The sequence below is a fragment of the Coccinella septempunctata genome, chromosome 1 (assembly GCF_907165205.1).
Source record: "Coccinella septempunctata chromosome 1, icCocSept1.1, whole genome shotgun sequence".
NCBI lineage: Eukaryota > Metazoa > Arthropoda > Insecta > Coleoptera > Coccinellidae > Coccinella > Coccinella septempunctata.
The window spans coordinates 40,595,420-40,616,686 of NC_058189.1; the positions used below are offsets into that span (position 1 = coordinate 40,595,420).

The 21,267-nt window shown below is 36.3% G+C and overlaps 1 protein-coding gene across 1 annotated transcript in view; it reads left to right on the forward strand.

Annotated features, from left to right (window-relative positions):
- Positions 1-226: 226 nt before the first annotated feature.
- The window catches only part of LOC123306676, a 47,580-nt gene continuing 26,539 nt past the window's right edge, over positions 227-21,267 (forward strand). The window contains exons 1-2 of the mRNA XM_044888784.1: positions 227-432; positions 7,413-7,537. Of these exons, the coding sequence (XP_044744719.1) occupies positions 227-432; positions 7,413-7,537 (331 nt within the window). The remainder of the gene's footprint in view (positions 433-7,412; positions 7,538-21,267) is intronic.

A 21,267-nucleotide genomic window follows, 5' to 3' on the forward strand; every position in this document is an offset into this window, starting at 1 on the left:
AGGAGCGTTCATCAAATATATCAACGACCTAAACCCAGACGAATATCAAAACTACAAAATGGTTAGAAACAGAATCAATAACGAAATAAACGAATAAAACAACTGAAAAATGAATACTGGGAAGGGTTCTCAGTCGAAATGGAGGGAGATCTATACGGTGGCCAGAGGAAGGTATGGAACACGCTACGAAACATAAAGTAACAGGTGAATGAGGAAGAATGGGTAAATGAGATACCACAAGAGACATGGATTAGCCAATTTGAAAATATGTATATCTAATACCCTCAACGACAATGTACCGACTATTGAAACAGTGCGAAACGATGTCAACGATGAACCAGAAATAATCGATAGAGGAAGTACAAAAAGAACTCACACTACAATTCCAGAAGATCATAACCTGTGGCACGATACTAGACGAATGGAAATAATGTATATCCATACGTATTCACAAAAAAAGGGAAAAAAGAGATCCGAATAATTTTAGAAATATAACTTTGCTTTGTTCCTCTCTTAAACTCTTCACTAAGATCATAGCAAATAGAATAAGGAACAAGGTAACAACATCCCAAGAACAACAAGGATTCAGGGCCAATAGATCAACGGTAAAAGCAATATTAATAGTTAGTCAGTTGGTGAAAAGTCGATTGAGTATAATAAACTTATGTTTATATGTTTTGTTGACTTTACCAAAGCATTTGATAGGATATTGTAATAAGAAGTCTGGAGAAGAACAACATAAACTATAAGTACCAAAGAATTATTGAAAAACTTTATACCGGAACTAGAACCAGAATCAAAACCAAGGAAGGACTCTCCAAAGAAATTTAACTGGTATTCGACAGGGGGCAGTCTTAGTCCAACCCTATTCAACATCATAATGGATCAAATCTTCGAAGAGGTCAAGAGAGTAAACTTGGGATACAGGTAGGGTCACCGATCATTAAAGGTATTATTTTACGCTGACGATGGCGTCATCGTAGCACAAAATGAAGACGACCTACAACGTTTACTATATAAAATTAAAATCACCGCCGAGAAATTTAATACGATCATTTCTAAAGAACAGACACAATCAATGGTCATCTCGAAAAATCCTATTAGATGCAGATTTCTGCCGTTTGAGAAAATTGCATCCTGATCCAATTCTTTTTATCAGAAATAACAAAATAAAATGTTTAGAAGATGTGAAATTTTCAGGGTTAATATTCGACCCAAAATTGACGTGAAAAAAACATATAAGTTATCTCAAAAAAAAGTGCCGAAAAACGCTCAACCTACTCAAAGTACTAGGAAACACGAATGAAGAGTCGCCATATGATCATCCGACCGAAATTCTTCTTCTTTTGGGATCTTCCTGTGATACTGAGCTACAGATCTCGTACCACATTTTCGGTGGTCTGCCTAGGGGTCTGCGTGTGTTTGGCTTGTGATTTTTAGACCACTTTGCCAATCTATCATCTGGCATCGGTTCTATATGGTCACTCCAAAATCGTCTTCTTGCCCTTACCCATCTCACCAAATCCTCCACTTCCAATGTCTCTCTTATGTCATCACTCCTTATTCGGTCCATGAGAGTGACACCCTTGATGGCTCGCAATACTTTCATTTCGTCGTTTTTTTTATATGTTTCTGCGAATGGTTCTCAAATTTAGGTTTTAACTTTTAACCAGTCTGTGTAGTCTTAGTAACACATTTGAAACGCAGATGGCGCTCGCATCTTTCTACTCTATAATCTTTGATATTTCACGTTATTGAAACAACATTGCTGTATAGGTACCGTCAAACGGGGTGAAGTGGATATAGCGGGGTGAAGTAGATCAACCGTGTTTTTCCGCATATTTTATCGCGTAACTCATAGACAAGACCCTACATTGCCGCGAAAAAAACTCTGTGTCCACTGTTACCTCCTAAGATTGCTAACTCGTGCCTTGGATACAATTCTGGATGGTTAGTTTTCTCAAAAAAAAAAGTTACGTACTCTCTCGAATAAACAGTTTTTAAATTATTCAACTTCAATTTTATATTTGGGAATAACTACGATAGTTATTCTCACCTAAACTTTTGCAAGTTACGTATAAACTAGTTGGAATGTTATTCTCCATTTTGAAATCAAATGTACCACCACAGTTCTTCAGGAAAAAAATATTTGTTACATCACTCAAAAGTGAGGGTTGAAGTGGATCACCAATGATTTAGTTATGTTTGACCATGTTGCGTAAAATCCCATGTCGCAAAAATACCCTTTTAGTATATCCGCATGCAGAGGATATAGCTCTTGTGAAAAGGCAAAAAAAAATTCGCAGAAACCATCTGAAGCAAGTTACACTTGGCCGGCACATCTTTACTCTGGAAGCCAAAGAAGAGAGAATTGAATCTCTACCTATATACATAGGTAGAGATCTTCATATGAAGACTGACTAGAGTATAGAGTATATTCATATACCTTCATTCAGTGGCGCAGCGAAGATTTTGTTGAGGCGGGGGTTTACACCGAACGATCGTTCAATGTTTGTACTAGAAAAAAATTTGAATTGCAGGTATCTTTGGGGGGGGGGAGTTGCCCTCTTTCCTAGCTGCACCAGTACCTTCATTCAAAAGACTCTTTTCATGTTCGTTAGAAATTTATTTTCGTTATTTATTGTATTTTGTTTTGACACAAAATATGTTCAGTTATACAAAGAAAGAATATAGATTTTTTTTATTTTTTCAATGGTTATAGTTCTGATTTCACAGCACCTGTAGGACTCAAAATAGAGTTTTCTTTCAAAGTACGGGGTGAAGTGGATCGCACTTCAAACAAAAAAATTTCAAAAACTGTGCAGCCAAAAATTTCGGTGAATAAGCCAATCGATAGCAAAAGGATCATAGAATCTATATTATAAACGCCAGCCCGCTCGCACTGATACTTTGAATCTTATTCCTAAAAAACCTCGATTTCTGATCCACTTCACCCCATTTGACGGTATTAGAAAAAAGTGAAAACTGCGATCAGGTGAAGACATTTTTGAAAAAATGCTAACGGCAAAGATTTGAGTTTTGTGATTGAATCACTGTTCGGCAAATATCCTATTGCTATGAATATTCGGGCGTCTTCCATTTAATGAATAATAATGATATTATATCTACACGACTACCCACGTTCCGCTAATATGACAGCACCGTTAGTGATATTTCCATATTCTCCCACATTTTTGCTCATGTTGTATCCGACAAATAAGTGAACACGTGGATGGTTTGAAATTAGGATCGTGAAATTCTCAACACGTTGACGAGAATGACACTCGAACCATATTCGTCAGATTTCCACAGTGGAGTTATTTTCTTTACGGTTCTTCGTTAGAATATTCTAAGTTTTATCTACGTGGCACATTTTCCCAAACTACTTTTTCCTTATTGTTCCACCGAGATACAAAAATCGTCCTCACCCTGCATTATTCTAGAAAGAAGAACAAAGTTATTATCGGAATAGAAGTCCTTAACGTGTCGTTTCCATGAAACAAGTGATATTTATGTCGGTGAACTTTTCCCCTTGCATTATTAAGCGAGATAAGAAAATCGTCTCCACGTTAAAAGTTCCCAGAATGAGGATCTGGAGGGTTGATATTCTTTTCCAGGTCAAGTGGCACTTGGCATTATGCAATATTATAATTTGCCTTCCAAACATGTCGATGGAAAGATATGAATTGTTCGAATATTTCCCTTTAGAAAGAAGTTACAGGAAACATTTTCATAGCGGAACTTCACGACTTCTTGAACGTTGTCGATTGCGAATATTCTATTCCGTTAGACTGATTCCTTACATAATTTTGAATTGTTGATCGGCAAAATTACAAGCGGAGAATTTGTCACTTACTACTTCCACAGGCAATTCATGCATGAGCTAACAATTCTCTTGTTCAGAAAAATATTCTTCACAAGTTTCAGTTTAATACTGCGCCATTTCTGAATGACAAAAGAAAATTTGATTGATGCCTTCCTCAAACCTATGGGTGTTCCGTTGAATTGTAAGAAAGTTTCAAATCAACTCGTGAAATTCCAAGAGCTCACTGTATGCAGTGCCATCTAATATAATCAGAATTCAGAATAAATTACAAGATGAATTTTCTGCAGAAATCTCTATTCTTCATAAAATTTTACGTATGCTTCTGAAGAAATGTTTAGATTTTAGCTGCCCTCAGATATGACAATTGTCACATTTGAGGCTGCATTTGCCCGCCGAACATAATAACGCCTCATTATGTTCGGCGAATGTTGAAGGCGAGCCATGTAGAGTCACTCCTCCCCAGAATATTTTCCCCAATTTTTTTCAGACGTTCTGAAATTTCTAATAATCTGGATATCGATTATATTTAAAATCGTAATAATTGAGTGATTAATGGAAAATGTGACTAAGTAGTTACGTTTATGATATTTTACATAATAACACTTTTTTGAAATCATTGACTAATAATAAGTGTTACCTCCAAAAGCAAAAAAAGTCATTTTCGAAAAATACCAAAACCTTCTTCAGAATAAAGAGCTCTCACTGTAAAGAAGCGCAATGTTGATTATCAATTACTTTCATCGAAGACTATAGTGAAAATGTAATTAGTATAAACTGTTTCAGTCCTTCTTAACCTTATCAGTGTGAGACGGTCATGACACAAAGTTGATCACTATTGAATATGGTATATACCTCAACAAATCCAAATTTTACTTGATTTTCTAACGTCTTCCACTTTTATATACAATTTCTCAACAGTCTCGTGCATTTTCTGGCTTTAATTTTTTCTTTCAAGTATTCATATTCCCCAGTTTACATATCTGTGGAAATCGATTGAATTGACTGATGATGGACTTCTGCTATCAACAGAGGATTGCTTAACAAGGTTAAGCTCAGCAGTTGAAGTGTATGGAATTGAGTGGCTGTATTCAACAAACATTTCAGAATCATATGATGTATAATCTGGAAATAAATTATTATTTATTGTTACACAAAATGAAATGAACAAATGGAAGAAATTACTTCACAAAAACAAGATAGGCTTTTTTTGACAGAATTAAGTAATGCAATCTATTGCTCCAGAACCTGGCATTATCTATAAAAAAACTACAAGAATGTACTCTTCTAATGAGAGGCATGCCTGTTCATTTTATTTAAGCATTCAAGATAAAATAATACCCCATTATATTTGAATCAACAAGGGAGTAGGAATGCAGTCGGAGAAGGTTGTATGTGAGAAGACCTTCAATCAAAAAACTGGATGATGAATGGAACAGAAAACAGCATATGAATTGAAAATATTCGAACTCAAAAACAAATTGAATAGAAAAAATTTCAGTTCAGAAATTGTTCAAAATAATATCCCTCCATTTCAATACATTTTTGTGCTCGTTGATGTTGATATAGTTGTTTAACAGGGCCGATTCTCAAATCATATAGGAACATGATCCCATGGTAAATTGCATTGGAGGCAGTTTCTCTGAGTTGTGAAGGAATATGTTTTTATGTTATAGTCCGAGAATACATAATCTGACATTTCTATAAGAAATGACACTTTTTCCCAAGGAATGGTTTTCTAACACATTTGAAAATCTGGCGCCTGGACAAAACATGACAAGAACTTGCTTTGTGATGAAACTGAAATACGTTTCTATATTCCTTATAAATATAGAGTAAGATCCCAGAGCGACCAGACATAACTTATTTTCACACAGATGAAACTTTAGGACAACAGTAGAGTCTCATGCGCTTTGAATACCTGCGAACTTTTGGAGCTTGCCTAGTGACACCTGGGCAGATACCAAGTGGCAAAGGTAACTAAAAATAAGTGTAACTTAACATATTTTCACATGGCTGATTTTTATATATGTTTTAAAGAATATTATTCTGAAGTTATATTATAAGTGACAGACACTTTCCATGGGCCAAAACTCTTGCCAGAGGCCTTGAAGCTGCACAAAAAATAAATGATTTTTACTTATTTCCACATGTCTGATATTGAAATATGTCATTGAAGTAACTAAAAAAAAAGTTATATTTCATCATTCAGACAAATAGTAGTGACCAAACATCCCCTAAACATGAAAAATGAAAATTATTTATTATTTAGCCGTGAGCGCGAGAACACTATGTATGCGTTTCAGAGTGAGTGAGACTATGGTAACTCGGTTCCCTTTCACGATCTATTTGGAGTCCCTTTACTGTATACTATACATTGCTCGCACATGGCACAAACACATACCTAAGAGTATCAACTCTTGCACAGCACATACTTATACACAAAAAACTGACGGCATCCATTGTCCCTTGTTAATTCAGACACAATGGGGTAGTATTTTCTTTCGAATTCTTAAATAGTTAATGGACAGGCATGTCTCTTATTAAAAGAATAATTCTTTAATGTTTTCGTAGATGATGCCAGGTTTTGCAGCAATCGCAATACAGTCTCGATTATCCGAAATAATGTGGACCAAAGTTATTTCGGATAATCGAAATTTTGGTTAATCCAATTCTTCTTTTGGAAAATAAGAGTTTAGGATGCCTGTATCATAAGATCGAGTAGAAAATAAGGAAAGTTCATTTATTTTTTGTGTAGCATCAAAGCGTCTGGCAAGAGTTTTGGCCCATGGAAAGTGTCTGTTACTTATAATATAACTTCAGAATAATATTCTTTAAAACATATATAAAAATCAGCCATGAGAGAAAATAAGTTAAGTAACACTTATTGTTAGTTACGTTTGACACCTGGGATAAGCCCAGGTGTCACTAGGCAAGCTCCACAAGTTCGCAGGTATTCAAAGCACATGAGACTCTACTGAGATCCTAAAGTATCATCTGTGTAAAAATTAGTTATGTCTGGTCGCTCTGGGATCTTGGACTAATATGAGTGATTGAAAAAAAGATCAATATGATACGAAAAATACGCAAATATGCAATATGCTTAACTTTTGACGAACACTCTCACATTCCACCTCATAGTGCACCACGGGTGTTTGTTATACATCAGTAAAAAGCTTCTTTTCTTAACCGTCTCAAAGAAATCCGGTAATGAACAGCATTTCCTCTATATTCTGCCTCTCATTATTCATTTTAGAATTCGTTCATTTAACGCTTGGATCGTAATTTAATGAGCAGCAGGAGTTCTATTCGACTATATCGTGTAAGACGAGATTGCGTTGAAAAATCGTCCCTTCTTGGCTCCATCAGAATCGTGCACAGAATGAACCAACAACAAAAAGCTTTTAATTACGCCTTTTTCGCAGTCTTCCTATCACATCCCGACTATAACCAGTAAAAACTCGTATTTTTACGACAAACGTGATAAAACTTGGGTTACCAGAACATAATCGGTTTGTCGTGTAAAAGTTCGGAAGTCACGCGAGACATCAGATCAGAATGGAAAGTAATAGTTTCATTTTACTTTCAGGTCATGTACCGTTTTAACTGGATCAGCAGTAATTCTACTGGCATTGGCGTCCCTGTTCGCTCTGCTAGGACAGTGTAACGGCGACAATAAAACACTTATTGCCAGCGGATTCTTCATTTTAGGGGGTAAGTATCCCCTTTCTAGAATTTTAAAATGTTATGTGTGTAGAGAATATACGGGTGATTCAGAACTCGAGGCGAAAAATTAAGGAACGTATACAGGCTGCTATTCTTGATAAAAAATGTAAATTAACATTTTTGGATCTTGCTTTGTTTCCGAGATATTGGTCTTCAAAATCAATTCTTTACTTTAATAGCTGACAAAAATATAGAAATAATTAAATCAAATATTCAAAAATACCATCACTACCATCGATACATGCCTGGCAGCGCAAAAGAAGGGAATATCGTATCCTAGGTAATTGCATGTTTTGCCTATTGTGTGTGGATTTGTCTGCATTAATAATTCGTTCCATCAATTGTTCGTGATTATTAATTTCCACTACGTATACTTGTTGTTTCAAATGCTGCCAAATGCTGATACCAAATACGATGGTATACCAAACCCACAGGAAAATCTTCTAGCAATGCGTCTACTACTAATTTACGGATTATCGAGCACACAATCCATCACTTCTTCTTCTCTCATAGCATCATAATAATTATTTCGCGTAGCACCTCCAGCACCAGTACGAAAAATGTCAATTCCAAACTACCGCAGTCTTTGATAAGTGTCGGAAAACACCCGGCGAGACAGATGTCATCTATTAGGAAATAGAAGTAACCGACAAACTTTCAATACGTTGCCATCACAGAAACCGTACACAAGAATAATATCTGCATGTTCTTCGTTAGAAAACTGTTTAACAGAAAGCAACTTCTAAATTTGAAAACAATTAGTGTTCTGTAAGCAGGTGACATTCAACTAATTTATTCCTAAGCTTACCGTAAATCATGAACTTGAAATGGTCGTATACAAAAACCTTAATGTCCAAAAACTAAGCCTCATCAGCAAAAAACTTTTTTTTTACGTTTAATCAAGAATATCAGTTTGTATACCTACGTCCCTTAATTTTTCGTCTCGAGTTTTGAATCACTCTGTGTATGTATTCTTTTGAAAAAGAGTATTACAATTTTAACATCAAGCAATAATTGTAGCATGTGTATGAGATACAGTTTTAGCAGAGGTTATTTGTTTTTTGTGTAGCAGGGGAAAAATCTGCAAATCAGATGAACCACCCTCTCCTGAGGGGGAACAAGTGTGGGGATTCTCACTCTCCCGAGCTCGAAACCCACTAAAAACCCTTAACTGCTTCTTGAATATTGGTTCCGGGCATTTTCCTATAAACCGTTCATCTTTTAGTCGGTTTTCTTCTCGCACACTATTGTGCTGGGATATATGTGTTTATCCTCTAATGGATAATACCCTATTGGATTTTTCAATAAGTTTCTGTTCTCATTTTAATCTCTTCTTAATTGATCTCTTGGTCTTCTTCGGTGCATTATCCTTTTGTTTTCCTCTGAGTCGTAGTCCACTAGTCTCCTGAGTTCTTGATTCGGATGGTTCTTCGCTGTTTCGAATAATTTCTCTGCTTTTCTGTTCATGAATACCGTTATGGTTTCCCATTTTAGGTCCCTATAAAGCTGCCTATTCCTGACAAACCAAGGTGCATCTATTGCACATCGTAGCAGCTTGATTTCAGTGGCCTGAATTCTTTTGATATGGCTCTTTGCCGCGAAACCCCAGGCGACTGATCCATAGGTCAGTTGAGGCCTAGCGACGCGACGGCTTTGATTATCTTCAATTTTGTCTCTTTCGACATGTGGCTTCTTCTTCCTATTAGAGGGTAGGGTCTACTCATCGCTGCTTTCGTTTTGTCGTTTGCTTGTTTGATATTATGTCTTTTCTAAATAAGTCCTTTTTCAAGCATTATTCCTAAATATTTGGCTTCATTTTTCCAGTCGATTTCTTCGCCGTCAACTTCTAGATTCGTTGTGGGTCGCAGTCTTCTCTTCTGTAGTAATATTGCTTGGCTCTTTTGTCCATTGAGCTTGATTTTCCACTTTATGCACCAGTCATTTATTTCGTCAATCGTTTCTTGTAGAACTCGTTCTATTACTTCTGGGTTGCGGTGTCGAGTTGCTATGTCTGTGTAGTCAGGCAGATAACGTTAGCATGGTTCTTGGATTCTTCGGAATATCGTGAATGTTTATGTTGTACAGAAGTGGCCCAAGTACTGACCCTTGGGGTACTCCAGCCTCTATATCTCTTTGTGTTGAGCATTCTCCTTCCACTTTCACGTAAAATCTTCTATTTTTGAGATAATTGCGGATCAACTTGCATATTTTGATCGAATATCCAGCACATCTCATCTTATATATTAATCCTTCATGCCATACTCTGTCGAATGCTCTGGCGACGTCTAGTAAAACAAGACCTGTAGCTTGTTTATTTTGAAATGCCTCTGTAATGTGTTCTGTGAGGTTATAGTAACGGGGTACAATTATGCTTATGATAAAAGAGTTTAGGGGAACACCCCAGCAAAAAACCTTTGGGTGGAGAGTGGATTGTAATAGATGTAACTGTTTACAAAATAAGCGCTGCAAAATTTGATCCTTTCACTTAAAGATAAACAAAATCCAAGTTACCAGAAAATTGCATCTAAAATAATAAAAAAACAATACCAGAAAGATGTGACATTTATCAATATACGAGGGTGGTTCAAAATGATCGAGACAAATGCTCTGACACGTTTATTTACTATCGAAAAATTTTACGAAAATGCACAGATTATCTAGGTAGTTCCTCTCACTAGTGAAGCATTTTGTCCACCTTTCCGGAAGCTTCTTGATGCCGGTATCGAAGAATTCCTTGGGCAACTCGGACAGCCATGTGCGCACAAACTATTCTACCTCGTTATCGGTGATGAATCTTTGACCTTATAGGCCTTTTTTCAGTAGTCCAAATATGTGGTAGTTACAGGGTGATGAATCCAGAGGGTATTCCAGTACCTCCCACCCCAATTTCGTTATTGTATCGAGCGTGAGACGCGTCGTATGCGTGCGCGTTATCCTGGAGAAGAATCGCTCTTCATGCGCTGGAATGCTCCTCCGATTCGAGCGATAAGTGGGTTTCACGTGTGTTTGCAGGTGGTAAGAGTACTATGCAGCATTGATGGTACGTTGGATCGACGAGCGGCTCGATGATTCATCCTACGGTACTCCAAAATGAGTTGTTCTACGCGGCGAGTATTGTCTGGTGCGATGCTGGTTCGCGGTCGACGATCATGAGGCTCATTCTCGAAGGTTTCGCGGCCATCCTTGAATGCTTTGGCCCATTTAAACACAGCAACCCTACTCAGGAACTCATTATCGAACTAATCTTGCAAACACAGAGAAATTTCCGTGATTTCAACGTATTCCCACACTGAAAAAGGAATAACAATACGTTGCGCAAAGGGGTTGACACTTGACGTTAACCTATGGCCATTAGTACGCACTAGAAACATGCGTACCCGACAAAAACAATACCAGACTGTCCCTTGGGGACCCAGCTATCATATACTCAAGCCACGACCTTCAAAACATACATGCGCTCCATCTACAGCATTTCTCTCCATCACTTATGAACCACCGTCGTATGTCAGATTGACCTAAAACTCACAACCCAATTCAGAAAATATCGGAAACTGTATGAATATAGCCCTAAAACCATCCTGAAATTTATAAATGGCACAATGATTAACCAGATGATTTGTGTTTTTTTCTGGTTCCCCTCATTCTAATCTAGGTTTCTAAAGTGAATTCCATTGGAAAAGTATACTATTGCAACCTCGGTGACCAGTTCTTATACGATTCAAAATACACCAGATTTTCCTGGGAAGATCAAAACCAGAAACTTTATTCGATGGATCACTAAATAATTCTTGGTTGTTCATGTATTCCATGTCCTTGTCCCTTACATTCGAATTAAGGGGAGAGTTGGAATGGTCCAACTCTACAAGGGTTTAAGCGTATTATTAATATTGGACAGAATTGGAAATGAATGGTAAAGGAGTGAAACTTTTTCCAGATTTCATAACTGGGGCGGTAAACTGTTTCGAAGAAGTGGTAACCATAGAATAGGTCCTATATTTTTAATTTTTGTTCAAATGAAAATAAGAAACCGCGGTTTTATTTGGGTTAGAACCCAAACGCCATTCGAAAAAATAATTCCTTAAAAATCTGTAAATAGATTGTTTTCTATACATCTTTATCAGAATGATGGAATGCGAGGGCAATATCATCAGCGTTTAAAAATTTCTCACCTGATTTTCGGTGTAATTGCGCAAACGAATGGAAAAAACACTGATCTTAGGTTGACACGCTCAAAATTCGAATTCGAAATATTGTTACGTTTCTCAGAAGATGTGTTACTTTTTCATCCTCTTGTAAAGTGATGAACTCATGACAAATTTTAAATTTAATCGTATTCATTTTGAAGTAGATTACTGTGACGTCCGTGACATTAATATCAAATTTTGCATTTCACACCACATCCTCCTTTTTTTTTTTATAGCAGGGTGAATCTGCGACCGTGAAAACACGGGGCTCTATCTCTCGCCCAGGGGAACCCATTTCTAGGGAACACTGTGGGGTTACTCACTCTCCTGGGTGCGCGACCCACTAAACCTAACCTGCTTTTTATTGGTTCCGGGCATTTGCCTATAAACCATTTATCCCTTAATCGGTTAATTTCTTCTTGCACATTGTCGTGCTAGGGTTTTCATGTTCGTCCTTTTCGGATATCTCTTCTTAGTATAGTTTTAATAAGTTTTCGAACTCATTTTAATCTCTCCTCAATTGATCTCGCGGTCTCCTTTTGTAAATTCTCATTCTTCTTCTGTCTTCCTCCGGATCGTAGTCCACTAGTCTCCTGAGTTCTTCGTTTGGATGTTCCTTCGCTGTTTCGAATAACTTTTCAGCTTTCCTCTTCATAAATTCGGTGATGGTTTCCCACTTCAAATCTCGATATATCTGTTTGTTCCTGACAAACCAAGGCGCATCTATGGCACATCGTAGTAGCTTGTTTTCTGTTGCCTGAATTCTTTGTATATGGCTCTTTGCCGCGAATCCCCAAGCACCTGATCCATAAGTCAGTTGCGGTCTAGCAACGGCTTTGATTATTCTCAATTTTGTTTCATTTGACATGTGGCTCTTTCTACCTATCAGCGGGTAGAGCATATTCATCGCTGCCTTGGTTTTGTCAACGGCTTGTTTGATATGGCTTCTCCATGTTAGACCTTTGTCTAGGGTGATACCTAAATATTTCGCTTCGTTTTTCCATTCGATTTCTTCTTCATCTACCTCTAGATTTGTTGTAGTTCTTAGTCTCCTCCTCTGCAGTAATATCGCTTGGCTCTTTTGTCCGTTGAGCTTTATTCTCCATTTAATACACCAGTCATTTATTTCATCTATAGCTTCTTGTAATATTCCTTCTATGATTTCTGGCTTGCGATGTCGCATTGCGATTCCTGTGTCGTCGGCATATAGTGTCAGCATAGTCCTTGGAGATTTTGGTATATCGTGAATATATATGTTATACAGTAACGGCCCAAGTACTGACCCTTGAGGCACCCCTGCTTCCATATATCTGGTTGTGGAGTTTTCTCCTTCCACTTTCACGTAGAATCTTCTGTTCCTCAAATAATTCCTAATCAACTTGCACAGTTTCATTGAATATCCAGCATATCTCATTTTGTAAATCAATCCTTCATGCCATACTCTGTCGAATGCTCTGGCGACATCTAGTAGTACAAGACCGGTTGCTTGTTTATTTTGGAATCCTTCTGTTATGTATTCTGTGAGTCTCAGTAATTGCTGTTCAGTTGAGTGGTCTCTTCTGAATCCGAATTGCTCTGCTGGAATGAGATTCAGATTTTCGGTTTCTTCTGTAAGCCTCCTAGCGATTACCCTTTCTACTACTTTTCCTAGGGCGGACAATAAACTTATCGGCCTGTAGTTTTGGGGGAATTTCTTATCTTTGCCTGATTTGTTGAACACTATGACTTCTGCAGTTTTCCACTTTTCCGGATAGTGTTCAGTCCTCATTATACCGTTTGCAATATTTGTGAGAGCAGCTATACCTTTTCTAGGTAATTTCTTCAATATAGCATTCGTTATTTTATCACTTCCGGGAGCTTTTTTATTTTTCAAGCTTCTGATTATCTCTTTTATTTCAAATGGAGAAGTTGGTTTTTCTATTTTGTCGTCTACTGGTGGTTCGTCCATTTCCTCTTCGTTGTTCCCTACAAGATCTTCCAGCTCGTCATTATCGTCATCAGGTCTGTAATTTATTCTCGATTCTCTTTCTATCGAGTCCGCCAGTGCTTCTGCTTTATCGATATTCGTATATGCCATTCCTCTTTCTCCGTGGAGAGGTGGTATTTTAGTCTTTTCTCTTCTCAGACATTTTTGCATTTTCCATGCAGAATGATCGATAGTATTTAGTTCTTGAACTCTTTTGTTCCATCTATTTGTTCTCATGTCCTTCAGGGCATTTTTTAGAACTTGGCTGTGTCGGTTTAGATTTCTCTTATTTATATCTGTTTTGTTGAGCCTGTATGTTTTTCTTAGTCTCCGATTTTCCCTGATGAGATCTTTGATTTCTCTGGGTGTATCACCGTGTGGATGTATCGGTGCTGGTCTCGTTATTTTCTTTGTGCTCTCTTTGTAGGCATCTAGTATATTCTTTTTTAGTTTATCAACTGCTCTTTCTAGGTCTTCCGGTGTGTTGATTGCTGGTATTTCTGTTACCTCCGATTGTATCAGATGGCTATATTTCGTCCAATCGGTGTATTCTCTTGTTTGCATTAGTTCTCTTCTTGGCCCTTCTCCTATTGTTAATTCGATGGGGTTGTGGTTAGAGGTTCCGTCCCACAAGGTCTCTATCGAGAATTCTCTAGTGATATTTTTCATAATTGCGATATCAATTATATCTGGTAATCCATTTCCGAATGCTAGGTACGTTGGTTCTTCAGGTCCAATAACGATAGCTTCATGTTTTTCAGCGAAATCTTTCAGTTTTCTGCCATTTCTGTTTTCCATCCTGCTGTTCCATTCTGGAGATTTGCAATTAAAATCTCCGATGCAGATTTTCGGGTTTGTTCCATCTAGTAAGTTGTTGATTTCTTCTTCCAATAAGTTATTTGGGGGTCTTTTATATGCCGATGTGACTTCGACTCTTTGTCGATTTATTTAAGCAACAATCGTCAATGTTTCTATTTGTGAATCGTCAGATCTTCCTTTAAAATAGTGTTTCAGATCTCGTCTAACCAGTAAGGCAACACCTCTCCCAGTGTTTGCGATTCTGTCACATCTATATATCTCATAATTCATGATGTTCAATCGCGTATTTGGTTGTATTCTTGTTTCCTGTAAGGCTATAATATCAGGTTTTCTCTCTGATATTATTTCTTCTATCTCGGGTTTTCGAGTTCTGACCCCGTTTATGTTCCAGGAGACTATTTTAAGGGAATTTTTCCTAGTTGTATGTTCCATTATTTCAGTTTACTGAACATTCCTTGGAGTTTTTTCTCCATCTCTCTTTCAATTTTCAACATGATTTTGTTGAGAATTTTTTCAGTAAAAGTGTCTAAATCGTCGGCGGATTCAGAGACTTTTCTGTTTTCTTTTGTTTTGTTGATCGTAGGTTTAGCTTGGGGCATTTTCGGTTGCTCCTTCTTCTGTACTGGTTTGGATACTTCTTTTTTCTTGTCGTCTACTTTGGAGGGGGTGGGCTTCTTTTTCTCCTGGACTTTTTGAGGAATCGTGCTCTGCTGAGCCGATTTCTGGCCTGTTTTCCTCTTCCTTGTAACTAATTTGAATTCGCCACATCCTTTGTAGCTTGCTGGATGGCCTTCTTCGCCGCACAGAACGCATGTGGCGTTTCTCTCCTCACCTTTTCTGGTAAGTTCCCAATCTTTTGTGCAATGATTGCCCAAACATTTGACGCATCTGTATGGAAAAGAGCACTTGTTTTGGGCATGTCCGTACCTCTGACATCTGAAGCATTGGCTTGGATTTTCTGCCCTTCTTTTTGATTCCACTACAATGCAGAGATTGTTGAGGCGTCTTATTTCGAAAATCTCCTTTCTCTGAGTTTTTACCAGGTATAAGGGTATAAACTTTTTGGTTTTATTGGATGTCATTCTGGACACCTCGGCGTCATGGATTCCTTGGACCTTTAGATCATTTTTTATTATATCTAGGTCAGCATCTATTGGGAGATGTCTTATATTACACCTCCTTTTGACTAGGTGTAGATTAACTACACCTCCCCTACACTGGTGTAAATCCAATCAGCAAACGAATACTAAAATCGAGTGTAAATTACACCGCGTGTAGAAAGTGCTACACTTTCTATGCAAACGAAAGGACCTTATTATATAATCAACAAAAACACGAAAGCTTCTACCTGACAGCATATTTTCTAGTAAGCGAACCATCTTTCCACACTTCAGATGTGTATGTAAAGCTTGAAAATCAAACCATCCTTCCATACTGTATCATATGCTCATATAAATCCACAAATGCCCTTTTTTTTAGTTTATCATTGAAACCTGCTTTACCGAAAGTTGTAAGGCTCAGAACCTGAACCTGAACAACAATTTTCCTGAAAACCCCTTGACAATATTGGCGTAGATTCAATTCTAAAAAGAATTAGACTTTCTAAAATGTTGAAAGGAATATTCAATAAATTAATTTGTCGATAACTACTAGGATCAGAAGAATCCTTTCCACGTTGAATTCCAACTCATGATGAATTCCGTCGAAACCAGCATCAGCTTTCCGAGATTTGGTGGATTCAATTCATCCATATTGAATAAATTTAGAGTGTGTCCGGCAGAAGAAGACACTTTACATTATACAGGGTGGCCATTTGAAAACGAAACAGACGAGATTACAGACGAAATAATTTTTTTCGATAGAAATGCTCGGACAGGTCGATTTCTGTTTCGAGGAGGACAACTTAAGATTTAGGTTACGGACGCATAGCGCTTCAACCCTTGCTACTACAACCCTCACCCCGAATTTTTGAATAGGGAAGATGGGGTGAGTGATACCTCATTTGAAAGGTATTTTTATACTGATTTCAGCACAGTAATTGTTTTTTCATTTTATGCATTAGTTCTCGAAATATTCTTAACTAAGTATTTGAAAATGAAGTGGTGTTTTCATGGCACTTGTAGTGTTTTTTTGTGAAAAATCGACATTTTGAGCTTCAAAACAACCATGACTGTGGCTTTCTTCCTCCAATCCACTGACTAAGATAATTGCAGCTTAAAAGACTCACGTTTCATACCTGGTGATAAATGATATCTTTCTTCTCAAAAAACTTTACTTACTTTTAGCAAGAAATTAAAACTGTTTTATTCAAAATGAATCAAAGTATCGAAAATTATTTTTTTAAGGTTATAATAATATTACTAGGAAGAGGCTTTGAAAATGAAATTGAAAAATAATGAGAATAGAATACTGAAACCGATGAAAATCAAATTCTGAAAATGAAGACTAATTCGAAAATGACTCAGGTCTGTAAAGGAACGCTTAACATTACTTTTGATTCTTTTGAAACTAGTACTTTTTGGAAATTGTCGACAACTCTTCGTGTACGCACTCTCGTGAAACCAATGTTCGTTATACCTTCCAACAGACATATATAGCGAAAAATTCAAATCGCGCGTAAGCGAATTCATCGGTAAATTCATCTTATACAATACTATTCATTTGAACCTTGTATATCATCATTCGTTTTGTAGATATTTACTTGGTTCGTAAATTGGGAAATCATTTTTCTGCTGAGGGAAACCTAGTCTTTTGTGAAGGATGTATGTCCTGGAACTTCCAGGCTGGAAGATAAAAATATTCAAATTAATTCCATTTTTATCATCATCATTCACCAATCGAATGCAAATCCGTCAAAGGTCTGAGTGAAATCAAAAGTTCACATAGAACCAATCGATTCTTTCCCACCAAATTGTTCCAGAGTTTCCCAGCTAATTCAAACGTTCTCTAGTCCCAACAAAAACTGTTGTGTTCCATCGAAATTACAATAATATTTAAGGACGCAAACAGCGCAGCTAACACCCTCAATTATTCTTCCTCAGTAGACTTCATCTGTTCAGAATACAGAATAATTCAACGAAATTTCATGACATCTGAAAATAAATTTCAGAATTAATTTACATAGTTACTGGTGGAGTTATTTTGCCCAGTAACTTCTTGATGTACCCATATAAATTCCATTTTCTTTTCTTCCTTTTGAATGTAGTTATGAATCTGCATATTGCGAAGGGTAGTCGTCATGAATTAATGCATGGAATATAGAACGTTTATGGAAACACTGTTTGGAAAAAACGGGAAATATGTGGCCAAATTGCGCTCGTGATATTGACTTCTCTGGGTGAGAGTTCAAACTAGCATTTAAGGCACATAAGCAGATTTGACACCTCAAAGCTCATAATAAATTAATAGAAACACTTCAATATTTTCAGGTGTATCTAATTCAAAAATGATCAACATATATATTTAGAAGATATCACTCGTATTGCAGATTGGTTTGTTTCAGAAGACATCAAATGTAATTCAGAAGAGTGAATTCAATTCAATCATATGAAAATCGATTTAGTTAAATTTATTCCAGGTACTGTAAGATTCAATTTAAATTAATCACATTCATTTCAGAAAGCATGAATTATTTCAAAATCTATCAAATGTAATCTAGGAAAAAATCTATTTTATTTCATAAATCATAAATAACTAACGCCTTCAAGAATAGGTATGGGAGGTGATATGGAAAAAGGGACCATCAATTAATTCCATTTGCATCGAGGTAAGCGTTGTGCTAATCTAACGTTGTCAAATAAGACCGATATCATGGCCATCATATTCTACTCTTTCTCGACGAGATGGCTTTTCTGTCAATACTTTGAGTAATAGTGGTTCGATTTAGATCGTAAATTTTGTTGATTTCACTTCGGCTGGAGTTATGTATCTGAAATAATTTCGTTTGGTATTCATATTTCATAAACCGGTTTTTCTCTAAAGCACTCAACTTGAAAGAAAAAAGTTCAGAGCTTTTGAAGCATATCACCATGGCAGTATCAATCTGCATAGAAGGCAAGCACCCGCAACGATTGTGCATTTAGCTATCAAATAAAACAAATACCGTATGGTACACGGAGATGGGATGAATTCATTTTCTCTCAAAAAACAAGTTTCGGTTGAAAATGCTAAAACACGTCGATTTGTTTTTCTGATAACCACATTTTAGTCATTCATGCGACTCTGAAGTCGAAATTTAGTTAAATTCGGAGTTCAAAGTCGGAATTCATATAAATTCCGAGTTCCAATTCGGAATTTATATAAATTTTATTTAGTTCCGTATTACTACAGAGTGTTCTACGATGACGTAGATCAGTTCCTGAAATACAGTTTTCTTTTCTACAAATGTTTAAATTCATATAATACTAGGTGTTACCACAATTATAATGAATGGAAGATTATTCTATAACGACATGAATCTTTTTTTAGGTATATTCCGGATGTTTTTTGTAAAACTTCTTTCTCATATGTACTAGTGAGGCTATCTCAAAGGACACCCGGTGTGTTTTGATGATTCTTTAGATTTCTTACATGAAGAGTTCATTACAACGGTGAGAAAACCTCATATAGGCTGCTCTATGACGAATTGGTTCATTTCCAAATATACTGAGATATTCATAAGAGGAATTTTTTTTTCACAAAAAAACACATTGTTCTAATAAACTTGATGTATTTTATTGAAGAAAATTGTCATTAAGTACATGTTTTTGAATAATTATGAATTTTTGGTCGTAGACCAACCAGGTCAGGTTGAGCCAGGTTGGGAACAACCTCCCCCCACCCCAGTACATACTGAAATAGTAACCATAAAATAACATTGAGCTCCCAGGAACCAAAAAACGAGCCATGTAAGGATTTTATGTATACAGAAGGTTCTTGGATAATATCCACAGCGGAAATTAACTGACCCATCGTTTTTTACAGTCGTTGGGTGACTATACATCATGTCTTGTGATAAGGTGTTAATATCAACATAATTTTCTAGATTATTGAAAACATTGTTCTCATCAATTATGGGAATTATTGGAAGTTCTTCAATATTAATGTTACTAGTCTCTTCAAAAATATTCTGCTCTGGTGAAACACTACTCAACGCGAGATTGAGAATTCTTTTTGATGTATCGGACATTGTAGGTATACATGGATTTTGCCTGTAATCAAAAATATTATGAGATTATTTTTTTTAAATAGGCACCGTAATCACGTGGAGATTCGTAAAAACAAATTTAGAAAAGCGGCAGTCTGATTATGTTTTCTAACTTTATGAACATAAAAAATGTTACTTATTAAATTCTAATGAGCTTACAACAAAACAAATACAACTAGTTTCATGCTTCATTTCATGTTGTTGATTAGAATATTAGACTTATACTAAGTAAAAGCTACTGTTTCATTGAAACAAAACTTACCTGTCATGAAACCACTTATGCTGTTACATGGCGCGCTTGTAGATAAAAGATATTTTTTAAGGTTATGTAGGCAATTCAGTTAGGAGATATTACTTTATACAATTTGAATACTTATACTGTAATGCTCCAGTTGAGTGGAGTTCCTGGCATGCGTATAACGATGCATTTGTTTGTTTGGCGCTAAATATGAAATTTCAGAAAATTTGCAGATAGGAGATATTGTCAGGACACCATCGATATATCTTCTGCATTTTTCGCATGAATAAGTCAAAACTACAGAGAACCATATGAAGTTCGTTTGAAATTACCTCTTCTTTGAAGAAAACAGAATCCAAGAACCATGTGTACATAATATCGATTTCCATTATGTACCTATACCTGTACCTATGTACCTACATATGGAAAACTAGTTTTTATAAAACATTCTCCATATCGAGAAATGACCGAAGCCGTCATGGAATAGCCTGTATAAGATTTTCATAATACATACATACATTACATATGATTTAATCATGCAAGGAGAGTTGAATAATATCAAAGAACATCCTGTAGAAATAACAATCACATTCATCATAAATGTATGAACACACAATATGAATGAATTTCAATATTCATTAAAACAGAAACACATTTTATTACTAAAGCAAAAGCTCTCATCAATCCCTCTGTATATATGGAAGCGTGATGTGAGCACCGTTTTCGTCTTGAGTTAAGAATGCTGGCAATTGTCACCTTATATTCACTGCCAATTTTTGTCATCTGGTTGGATATCCTTTTGACATATATGGGATATCATTTATCAATTAGGTCGAGGAATTTCTTATCTCTTCACCTTTTCTATAAGAGCAAATTATTGATGCTTCGTCATGAAGGCTCTTGGCAACACCCAGTATGCCGTTAAGGTTATTAGAGGGGTTCCATATTTTGCCTTTTTACAAATACATCAAGGAATTAATTCAGACAAGAAAAAACCTCAAGAAAAGGTGAATATCCTGAAAAATCCTGATAAAGATGATTTTTTCCAACAGGTATGTTTGCTGAGCTGTAACATGGAGATGTATTTTTTCTTATGGAAACAGTAGTTTAAAATGACTTAGAAAGACCGAGGGCGATGTATGTTATATTTCTGAAACGTTAAAAAAATGGCGATTCTTTTAAGTCATTTTAAACTACTGTTTTCATAAGAGAAAACACAACTTTATGTTATAGCTCAGCAAATAAACCTGTTGAAAAAAATCATAGTACGCCACTGGATTGCTATCAAAAGAGTTTCTGTATAATGTCTTCATTTCAATATCCTAG